This window comes from Ascaphus truei, chromosome 3 (genome assembly GCF_040206685.1).
Source record: "Ascaphus truei isolate aAscTru1 chromosome 3, aAscTru1.hap1, whole genome shotgun sequence".
Lineage (NCBI taxonomy): Eukaryota > Metazoa > Chordata > Amphibia > Anura > Ascaphidae > Ascaphus > Ascaphus truei.
The window spans coordinates 3,808,662-3,820,688 of NC_134485.1; the positions used below are offsets into that span (position 1 = coordinate 3,808,662).

Consider the following 12,027-nt stretch of genomic DNA (forward strand, 5'->3'; position numbering starts at 1 on the left):
TCTTTGTACAGCTTGGGTGTGGTCCTTTGTGTATGGAATCCCATGTGCTCGCCAGCCTGGGCAGAATCCAGGGTCTGCTGCAGTTGAATAGTGAGTATCTTCATCTTGTAATGGATTGAAAGTAGAAAAAAATTCCCAACGCACATCCAATATGACAAATTATTTCTTTCATGTCTATATGTTTCTTCTTCCCATAAGTATGGCTCATACAGTTCAGTCTTTTGGCCAAAACACGGCAAGCCTGCAAGCACGTCGAGGTTAACCCTTTCAGGAGGTACCTACGCTATTAATTCTATACTGTGTCCTTTTGTATTTACTCCCCTGCATAGAGATAAGTGGAAACAAAACAACCGCATGGAATGTGGGACATGTATGCAGTGTCTATGGAGTTCAAATGTAGAAGCATTATATGTGCTGTGTGTGAGCCACAGTGCAGTTACAACTGGTTAAAAAACAGAAGTAAATATAGTGAAAAATAAAGTGCAAGAAAAAAGATATAATTCCCACGCTTGATGCTACAGCAAAGGTTATCGCCCCGTGTCTCCAGGGGGAAGACATCGCTCAGGACTTCGGTGATTACCTGTGTGTACTTGGACCTGCAGATTTAATAGAGGCAAGATGGGCGAGCTCAAACTAACAGGAGGGCCCACAAACCTCGCCACAATGTATAATTAGACACACACTAAGTTTATCACTTGCCTCGTCCTAATCATAAGTCGCTGTTTCGTCTTCTAGAAACTTTGGTTATCTCCGGCAGTCTTGCTCACTTACATTTTCAGTGACACGCTCTGTAAGTGACATCTTTGTGGTGTGGTGGGACTGCTTCATTTCTTGTAGTCCTCAGTAACGGTCTCACCTGATCCGGTTTCTTGTTACTAATTCCTCCGGTTTGCTTTCTGCTTACAGCTACATCCTTTATAAGTTTTATTATAATTCTATGTGGAAGTATTTACGTGCGTCTCTGCCTTCTCTCTTCTCTCTCTCATCCGTTTTCTTCTATCTTCCCTCAAGCCCTCATCTCATTGCCCCAAAGCAGCGGGATGGTGGTAACGGGTGTTGAAGAAGATATATAGTGGCACTTGTGCTGGCAGACTTAACCTTGAGCAATATACCCGGCTAAAGTCGGAAAAGTACTTGCCAGCATTACAAGTAACGTCTCTACCCTCAAATATGAAAGATACTATAAAGCAGTGGGATGGCCATCATTCTCTGCAGGCTATGTAGGATGTCCCTGGGCTTGGCGGCATTCAGAAAGAAGTCATGATGGCCGAGGGTGCTAAGAAACATAGCATTGGATAGCAGACAACTTAGTCCACCGAGCTGCGACAGGCAAGCAGGTGGGTAGCGATCAGTAGACGTCAGGGCTGGCGGCAGGCAGAGAGTGGAAGTCCATGAAGAGGTCAGAGCTGGAGAGATGTAAGGGTAGTGAAGTCCGAGCAGGGACAGGAACACAGCAAAAGTAAGTAAGAGGCAACCAGGAAGCAGTAAGCTTGAGTACTGGGAAGAGCCACAATAAACAGGCAGGGAAGCACAGGAAGAGGAGGTTTATATGGGGCTGATTGTTAAAATAGCCTAGCCTTCCGGCAGCTATATAATTTCCCTGGGCCTTTCTTCTGTCAGTTCTGTTAGTGCAGGCAGTGGAAAGGTTAATTTCTTCCTTAGGCCTGTATGTGTATTACAGCCTTGAATATTGTATCAGTATTCAAGGGCAGGCCTAGCAACTTCTGAGGATGTCAATCTGAGGGGTGGATATTGGTTGGAACGCCCCCTGATGTGTGTGGGCCAATCTGTATCCGGCTCTGGCTTGCTATGAGTAAGAGTTAGAGACACTCCCCAAAGATGACAAAAGTGTGACATCCTCCCAAATAAGTTGAGTTCTGGAAGAGAGTTCAAGAAGAAGTCTCTTAGAATAGAGAGAGAACAGTCTCTCCCTCCCACCCATGAGGGGTTGGGAGTGAAGGGAATTATGCTGCTTAAGGCAGGACTCTGAGGTAGAGAGATAGGGAGAGAAAGAAGCAGATGATGTTGATGAATATGTGAAGCCTGCTATTCTCTATCCTGGAGCTGACTGCCAATAAATACCAGAAAAAGACATGCTATGTGTTCCTGTTGTCTCTGTGAAAGAAGGAGTGTCAGTAGGGGTCCATCCCCTGAATATTTACAAGGGATCCTTGCTGGCTGGAGGCCTTGCACCAAGTGAGATCAAGGTACCTGTCCCTCCTGTCCTGGTTCTCCCCCACCACCGCGGACCGCTTCACCCTCCTGTTTCCAACAGGTATACAGCCCCAACACCTAGAGGTAGCTGGAGAAGGTATAACCCCCCCCCCCCAATCTCACTTAGGGGTGGGGGTACATGGGATACATTAACCAGAGACAAGTGCTGGAGATGAGCCCATCAGGAACTCGGATATAGTGGGCGTACGCGCGCGAAAGGAACTCGTGGCATAGCACACACCTGTCAGCCGAGCGATCTGTGAGCCACAGCGATGGGGAGGCGTGGTGGAGGCGTCCTCATGGCTTTCACGAGGCTGGTTCACCCTCATTGGCTGAACTGCGGACATGACCCGGCCATCACGCGACCAAAACAAAATAATTTGTCAGATGAAAAATCTGCCGCTCCATTGCGCTTCCTCGCGCGTGCACTATGGCCAGCCCCATAGATCCCCTGCATTTTGTTAGAGCCACGCGCGCTGTCCCACGCGCCAGTTCTTGCCTCATAGCCGCGTCTATAGTTATCGTGCGAGCCATTGGGCAATGAGCGTGGCCAAAGACCGCGCATGCCCGGGTCGACGACTGCCGGGTCACGTGCGTGGTTCATCCAATGACAGTGAACCGCTCATGCGAAGTCATGGGAAAGCCTCCCGGCACGCCCTTCATTGCACAATCATTCATGCCGTGTATCGCTCCAGCTACAAGCGAGCATGACGCCGCTCGAGCACCATGGACGCAGCTTTAGGTTTCGTCGCCAGTGGCCGCGGCTGTGCGTGTGATGGCATGCGCACCGCACACAAATACAACCCTCTATGGGACAGACCCCAGTAGGCATGTGTGCGCATGGGCGGTAAGCGCAATGCGCGACCGCCTTTGCCAAAAGACAAGTTTTTTGTCTTTTGGTGCGGTGGCCGAGTGTTGGCCACGTCATGGCGGAGGTTTAGCCAATGACGTCATGGATGTGCCCCCGCCACGCCTCCCCGTTGCGAGTTTACTGGAGTCCATCAGATCACTCTGATGCCGGGAATGAGCGCTGCCAGTTACTCCCATCGCGGGCGCCACGCGCACACTGGGGCCGTAGCCTTCGAGAGTTCTCTGAAGAGATTTAGCAGCAGGCAAACAGCAATCCCAGTGGCAGAGTCAATGAACTCCTGGAAGGAGAACAACCAGAGTTGAAGACAGAATTCAAGGACCCATGGCAGGACCTTCGTGGCAGGACCTTCCTGGCACCTTGGGTGCCTAATTTCCTGATAGATCCTTGGCTTTTTTCATTTTTAGAATAACCTTATGCCTATCCCAAGCATTTTGCAATTCCCTTACTATATTTGACATCTCTGTGGGGAGGCTATTCTACGAATCATTCCTCCTTTCTGTGAAGGACTTCTTCCTAACATTTCCTCCAAGTCTGCTATCATGCAGCTTCACAACATGACCTCTTTCTCTGAAATATGCTTCCCTCTTTCATCTATTTGTGGAGGTTAAAAACCAGCTGTTATTCAACCCTAAATCTGGCTACCTACAACTACAGGACTCTAGTGAAGCAGCACTGCAAGAACTGGAAGGTGAGCCTGACAATATTATATTGGATAATGCTGTCAATTCGAGTAAAAAGGGAAGGCCTCATTGAGCTCAAAAGTTCATATTTACTATATGATAGAGGTACAGAAAATGGAAGAATCGATGGAGTAGACTTATTCAATTAACAAGAAATAGATAAACAACATAATGAAGTATTAAAGCAGGGGCGGGCTGGCCGGGTACTTGACCTGGGCGCCAACATAAAAGTGGTACCATGCACCATCCTCAACCACCCCTACTACATGAACCCGCCAGCCACAGGGTGCCACCGCTCCGACGTCTCCCTCGCGCACAGGAGACCCAGCGTTGCCGCCATCAGTCAGGACACACCACCACACACCCTGCGGTGCGCAGGATATTCAAGAATGTGTCCTGGCTGATGGTATCCACGCTGAGCACTCTGCGGGGGCTCACATGTCCAGCTAGGCAGGGAGCGGCTGCGCATATACCCTGCTGGACGGGTGCACACACGGCACTCTCACTAATGACGTCAGAGCAAGCCCTGCGGCTGAGCAGACAAAAAATTGATGCCCCTTTAAAAATAAAATTGTTTTACAGGGGTGCTAACGTTTCAGTTCACCCTGGGCGCAATAATGACTCGGTCCGGCACTGAATTAAAATGTATCAGAATGAACAGCCAGAATCCTCACTTATTTGACCGAACTACAAGTTGAAATTACCCAAATGTGTGCCCCAACATCAAGTCACACAGACAATCAAGTGAAAGACTTCTACCATGAAATCAACGAACCTAACAACATAGGATATTATCGCCTCAAGATCATTACGGGAGATGCAATGCACAGATTGGTGCCCAGTAGAAAGAAGCAAAGAACGCAAAGACAGATTAGTAAAATATGTACTGTATAATGTCAAAACATCTATATCATGAATTTATCCTTCAAGAAGAACCCAACTAGGACATTGAATAGACTTAATGGAATAACAAATGAAATAAACTGTATTCTAGATAACACGAGTCACCTGGTTGAAGACTGCACCAACTTAACCACTTTGACACAAGAAGTGATCACTGATTAGTTTGCAGCAAATTACACACACACACACACACACACACACACACACACACACACACACACACACACACACACACACACACACACACACACACACACATCATTTTCAGCCCTTGTCAACCCCCTGCTGGATGTAACGCTCCCCAGTGATTGCAATGATAAGGCCAAGAAAATATTCAGTATTTGAATAAACTAACTGTAAGAAGACATGTGCAGAGGTATGCAATGGAGACTGTTTTAAGGTGAAATTAAAATAAGGCTTTATTGCGCCCGTCGCTTTAAACACAGCAAACGTGAAAATCAGCAAACAAAAATCTGCTCCACTTTGGAGTATATATACACTTATAGTTCAGCTCTATTTAACTGCGTGGTTAGCCCTGCGATTCACCAGCCCAAATCATAGAGACATTATATATATATATATATATATATATATATATATATATATATATATATATATATATATAGACATAGATAACAGTCTTATAAGAAAAGTCTTATCTGTCTCTGTAGTTGTAGGGGAAGGCTCCTCTGTTCTCCTGGTGTCCGCACCCTTGTGCGATAAGGCAATGTCAGGATCCAGGTTTAGAAGTATTGTCCCCTGTGTCTTGCTGGCAGCGTGCAGTCTCTTTTGGCAGGCTCAAGACATCTGTGTGTGTGCAGCGTTTCATTGGTCAGCCCCACATGTGGGACTAAGGAAATCCCTAGTCTTTCTGCTTCCTAGGTCAGCTCAACTCAGTGTGAGCTCAGGAAGAATCTCCCTTCCTGTCTCAGAGGCAGGCTTTTTCTGATACCTGTAATCAGGCAGGTGGTGTTGGTTAATTGTCTACCAGCAGTTAACCACCACACTGCTGGATTAGAGGCACATTTTTAAACAGAGATAAGTCCCCTGTCACACTAACATACACACTTGAGTTACAAATTACAGTTTACAAATACATGTGTTGTTTTTATTGGGGTCAGCGGCTTTCTGAGTTTGTCTGGAAGTGAGGTTATCTGGGGCCAAGCCTGGTTTTGGAAAGTGAGGAATTGAAACCTGGAGCCACAAGTCTTTCTGGCAGTAGAAATAAGCACAAACCCTTTTAATGTAATATAATAAAAGGAAATCCTTGAGTGTTCTGGAAACCACAGAGGGTGTGGCCAGGAAGATATTCCACATGATTGTGTAAATTTACTAAATATATAGATATCAGGAAACTGACAGCGATTAGCAAGAATATCAAATACATCTTTGTAACATGTGTGTCCAGATTACTTAAATGGTGCTAAACAATCCATGATTGTGAGGAGGCAAAGTTCAGATATCTGTTTGCCTCTCAAACTTAGCATGAACCATATCAAGTTGGATATCCACATGTGTATTTTAATTATACCAATGCAACAGTGAAAGTGGCATCCTTCCAGGTATGATAGAAATTAAGTTATGTGGTATTCCCTATATTCTGGCATCTTTTGATTCAAAAGGAAAGCAATTTTTTTTTGTCCCCAAGCCATGAAGGTGTTACTGGAGATTTACGTGGGGGCACCCAGGACATGCTCAGAAGGGGGTCTTATTCAGTTTCCTTTGAAGGGAGTTTTAGGATAACCACGTAATCATCATATACAGTTAGATTTCAACCAAGGGAATGCAAACAACGGAGGATCCTCAACTTCTCTTCATGAACTTAGATCTATTTTAAGTGATTGGGGTTCCTTGGGGGGAGGGGGGGTAGTGCCATGGACAAAGATAATGTTTTATTCTTTTTGGATGTATTTGGTGTAGCTGATTGTTTGTGCCTTTGACATGGATTGTTTTTTGGATTTATTTTGACGGTTGGACATTGGCCCTTTATTGGATGGATCTGATGTTGCTGTGGAGGATGAGCCTTCATCCTGGGAAGGGTAAATAATACTTCCATTTGGGGTGTTCATTGTTTGGCAATCTGTGTATTGATGGCTTATGTAGCCACATTGCCAATCAATGGATTTAATGGCTAGCATTTGGTTATGTTATTATTTTATTGTAATGTCTATTATTTAATGCTTTTCTATGGGCAATATCCCTATTAGCCACAATTTGGTAATAGGGATATTTCCCATAACTTTATAGGGGGTGGGTTGTTGGGGGCTGGGTGAAGGGGGTAGTTGATTGGATGGAACTGATGGTGCCCCTGAGGAGGAGGAGGAGGAGGAGGAGGAGGACAGCCTTCACCCGGCAGGGGTAAGTTCTACTTTCATTGTATTTATTTAAGGTGTTCATTGTTTGGCAATGTGAATATCTATGCCCCCTTTGATGGATTAGGTAGGCACGTGGCTAATACGGATATTTGGCATTAGTTTAAAGGGGAGGGAGGTATGTTTGTTTGGATGGCAGGATGGGTTAACCTTCTAATTACCTTAGCGGTTAGCCACTAAGTGAATGAACCTTTTTTTGTTTTTTCATAGGTTTGAAGCACGGGGTCTCTGGAGCTGAACCCCATTAATCTCCACTCAAGGGAACCGCTGATTCCCGAGGCATGGAGGCAAGGACCACTGTAGGGGAAAAGGTATGTTGGGGCATGTAGACGGACGTTCACAGAGGTACACAATTGGAAACTTTATAAGGTGAAATTATAACGAGGCTTTATTGTGCCTTTTCCTTAATATCAGGAAACCATCCAAACAAGGGGGAAACACAGCTTATATTCACTTGGGAGTGGTTCTAGTGAAATAATATGCAATTCACAACTCCCTTAGTTAAGCATGTCTCCCAGCCCCAAACACATAGCATGACATAAACAGATATAAAAAGTCTTGTAATAAAAGTCTTATCTGTTCCTTGTAGTTTGGAGGGAAAATCTTCTCTGTCCCTGGTTGCTACCTTTTCTTCAGGGTTTGTCAGCATTCAGGTTTAGAAGTTTCCCCTGCTTCAGCTCCAGAGATCTGTGTTCTCTTGGTCAGTCTCTCCTGGGAGACTCAAGAACCTCTGCTCTGTCTCCAAAGTTCAGCTCACAAGTGAGCTAAGGAGTCACTTTCTGTCTCAACAGACAGGCTTTTGTAAGCAATCTAAATCAGGCAGGTGGTGTTTATTAATTGACTACCAGCAGTTAACCACCACACTGCTAGATTAAAGGCACATTATTTGAACAGGGATTACTCCTGTGTTACAGGGCGTTTAAATGTCCTGGTCAAAAGGGCCATGACGTGGGGGATTTAAACTTGCAGGAGATACAGGCACTCCCTATGGAGGTCGGAACATCGGTAAGCAGGGAGTCCCAGGAGCTCCCTTGCTTCAATCCTATGTACAAAAATAATAATAGAAAACATTGCTGTAAGAGCTACGCGGGGGGACACAGAGAGGGACCGCTTCTCTCTGATCTCTCTGCTGTAGGAGCTGTGCAGGGAGACACAGAGAGGGAGCGCTTCTCTCTGATCTCTCTGCTGTAAGAGCTGTGCGGGGAGACACACAGAGAGGGGCTGCTTCTCTCTGATCTCCATGCTGTAAGAGCTGTGCGGGGAGACTCAGAGAGGGCGGCTTCTCTCTGATCTCTCTGCTGTAAGAGCTTTGCGGGGAGACACAGAGAGAGGGAGCGCTTCTCTCTGATCTCTCTGCGGTAAGAGTTGTGCGGGGAGACACAGAGAGGGACGGCTTCTCTCTGATCTCTCTGCGGTAAAAGCTGTGCGGGGAGACACAGAGAGGGCGGCTTCTCTCTGATCTCTCTGCTGTAAGAGCTGTGCGGGGAGACACAGAGAGGGACGGCTTCTCTCTGATCTCTCTGCGGTAAGAGTTGTGTGGGGAGACACAGAGAGAGGGACCGCTTCTCTCTGATCTCTCTGCTGTAAGAGCTGTGCAGAGAGACACAGAGAGGGACGGCTTCTCTCTGATCTCTCTGCTGTAAGAGCTGTGCGGGAGACACAGAGAGAGGGACCGCTTCTTTCTGCTGTAAGAGCTGTGCGGGGAGACACAGAGAGAGGGACTGCTTCTCTCTGATCTCTCTGCTGTAAGAGCTACGCAGGGAGACACAGAGAGAGGGACGGCTTCTCTCTGCTCTCTCTGCTGTAAGAGCTGTGCGGGGGGACACAGAGAGAGACGGCTTCTCTCTGCTCTCTGCTGTAAGAGCTACGCGGGGGGGGGGGGGACAGAGAGGGACCGCTTCTCTCTGATCTCTCTGCTGTAAGAGTTGTGCGGGGAGACACAGAGAGGGGCCGCTTCTCTCTGATCTCTCTGCTGTAAGAGCTACGCGGGGGGACACAGAGACGGACCGCTTTTCTCTGCTCTCTGCTGTAAGAACTGTGCGGGGAGACACAGAGAGGGGCCGCTTCTCTCTGATCTCTCTGCTGTAAGAGCTACGCGGGGGGACACAGAGACGGACCGCTTCTCTCTGCTCTCTGCTGTAAGAACTGTGCGGGGAGACACAGAGAGAGGGACCGCTTCTCTCTCTGATCTCTCTGCTGTAAGAGCTGTGTGGGGAGACACAGAGACAGGGACCGCTTCTCTCTCTAATCTCTCTGCTGTAAGAGCTGTGCGGGGAGACACAGAGAGAGGGGCCGCTTCTCTCTGCTCTCTCTGCTGTAAGAACTGTGCGGGGAGACACAGAGAGAGGTGCCGCTTCTCTCTGATCTCTGCTGTAAGAGCTGTGCGGGGAGACACAGAGAGAGGGACCGCTTCTCTCTCTGATCTCTTTGCTGTAAGAGCTGTGTGGGGAGACACAGAGAGGGACGGCTTCTCTCTGCTCTCTCTGCTGTAAGAGCTGTGCAGGGAGACACAGAGAGGGACGGCTTCTCTCTGATCTCCATGCTGTAAGAGCTATGCGAGGGGACACAGAGAGGGACCGCTTCTCTCTGATCTCTGCTGTAAGAGCTGTGCGGGGAGACACAGAGAGAGGGGCCGCTTCGCTCTGATCTCTCTGCTGTAAGAGCTGTGCGGGGAGACACAGAGAGGGACCGCTTCTCTCTGATCTCTCTGCTGTAAGAGCTACGCGAGGGGACACAAAGAGGGACCGCTTCTCTCTGATCTCTGCTGTAAGAGCTGTGCGGGGAGACACAGAGAGGGACCGCTTCTCTCTGCTCACTCAGCGCAGCTCTCACAGACTGGTGGCAGCCCGGTAGGATTAATACTGCGGTAGTGCCATTCAGAAGCAGGAAACCCCCACTGAGTTACTGTCCTCCCGACCGTGAGAGTGATAGCCGCAAAGTGGCCGCAATGCACCATCACTCCGGTAAATCTTACTACATCGGTGTGCACTTATTTACCAAATCCATCTCAGTTCTGCAAAAATAAAATATGTAATAAACCTGTTTGTTGAAACTTTGATGGGAAAAGCAACTCGTATACATTAATTTGATAAAGAATATAGGCATTAGTCTTCACTATTTTATTCTTTATATTTATTTATGATTCTATTTTGAACAGCTTAGGATGATCCCGGCAGCATACATACGGTACCAATACATATTGAGTTTATACCATATGTGGATAGTCATAAAGATATACAGTAGGGTTCTACTTACTGACGTTTTCCAGTTGGAAAACATCCTTATCATAGAAAATAACTACTGGTAACGGGACACCTGTTCTTTGTTCAATCTGGAAGCTGTTTTTCCAGCCACACCACAGAGTTAATAAAACACCAAGTACAACTAACCCTTACACTACCAGTGGATACTTACTCATAAACGCAGTGAGCGGCTGTTACAATCCACTGAGAAGTAATCAGGGACCCTCCGCACAAGTGGATCCCTTGGAAGGTGAGACTGGCCTGCCACGGCCACTGTCCTGCAGCAGAAGCGTTCCCACCAACGATACGAGATGACGATGAAGTGTAACTGGGCCGACTGCCGCAGACTGCAAGTACATCAAGGAGAGCGGCTCTGGTTAACAAAAGGCGGGCGAAGGGGGTCATCCCAAACTATTCAGCAGCGGTCACCAGTTAATTAGGCAGAAAAATCATTACCTTTATGAGAAGAAAGGAAGTTGTTTCTATTCAAATATCAAAGGTTTTACAAGCCCAAGGAAGAAAAAAAAATGTACTAAAGGGGTGGCATTAACACCAAAAGGAAGATATTTCCGCAGAGTCAAATAATAACAAATAAAAATGTAGAGGCACCTGAGACAAACGCGCACAAAGTGAAACGTACGAGGACAGTTTTGAATTGGGATTGGAACTTTGGCGAAACGTTGGCCGATGTCTACGTGCAAATTGTAGGGTTTTTACATTTACGTCCGAGCAGTGAACATTGATATCCTCCGAGAAGGTTTTGTTCTGTTACCTATAATATTTTATAGCTTCCATTTGTCTATTTATTCTGTATCCTCCCAATCCCACAATCTCTACTAAAGATATCCAGGACTTACAAGCGAACATTTTTACACTAATATAGCTAGGCAAACAAACAGAATGAGCAAATCTACCCTAAAACAGCGGTTCTCTACACCAGCCCTAAAGACCCCCCCCCCCCCCCCAAGAAGTCAGGTTATCAGGACATCCATGCTTCAGCATAAGTGGCTCAATCAGTGGCTCAGTCAAAGACTCAGATAGCCTATTATTTTCGGGACACCGCTCCTTAATGCTGCAGAGCAGAGGTTACCAGCTCTAGTCCCCAAGGACAACTAACAGTGCAGGTTTCAAGGATACCCCGGCATGGGCACAGGTGATAAAGCAAAAATTATTGGGCCACCTGTGCTAATGAGCGGATAGCAGTAACACCTGTGCTAATGAGAGGATAGCAGTAACACCTGTGCTAATGAGAGGATATCTGTAACACCTGTGCTAATGAGAGGATAGCAGTAACACCTGTGCTAATGAGAGAATATCTGTAACACCTGTGCTAATGAGAGGATAGCCGTAACACCTGTGCTAATGAGCGGATAGCAGTAACACCTGTGCTAATGAGAGGATATCTGTAACACCTGTGCTAATGAGAGGATAGCAGTAACACCTGTGCTAATGAGAGGATATCTGTAACACCTGTGCTAATGAGAGGATAGCAGTAACACCTGTGCTAATGAGAGGATAGCCGTAACACCTGTGCTAATGAGCGGATAGCAGTAACACCTGTGCTTATGAGAGGATAGCAGTAACACCTGTGCTTATGAGAGGATAGCAGTAACACCTGTGCTTATGAGAGGATAGCAGTAACACCTGTGCTTATGAGAGGATAGCAGTAACACCTGTGCTTATGAGAGGATAGCAGTAACACCTGTGCTTATGAGAGGATAGCAGTAACACCTGTGCTAATGAGA

At 46.9% G+C, this 12,027-nt stretch overlaps 1 protein-coding gene across 1 annotated transcript in view; it reads right to left on the minus strand.

Annotated features, from left to right (window-relative positions):
- The window catches only part of TMPRSS3 (transmembrane serine protease 3), a 171,598-nt gene that overhangs the window by 100,041 nt on the left and 59,530 nt on the right, over positions 1-12,027 (minus strand). The window contains exon 8 of the mRNA XM_075593018.1: positions 10,455-10,629. Coding sequence (XP_075449133.1) covers positions 10,455-10,629 — 175 coding nt within the window. The remainder of the gene's footprint in view (positions 1-10,454; positions 10,630-12,027) is intronic.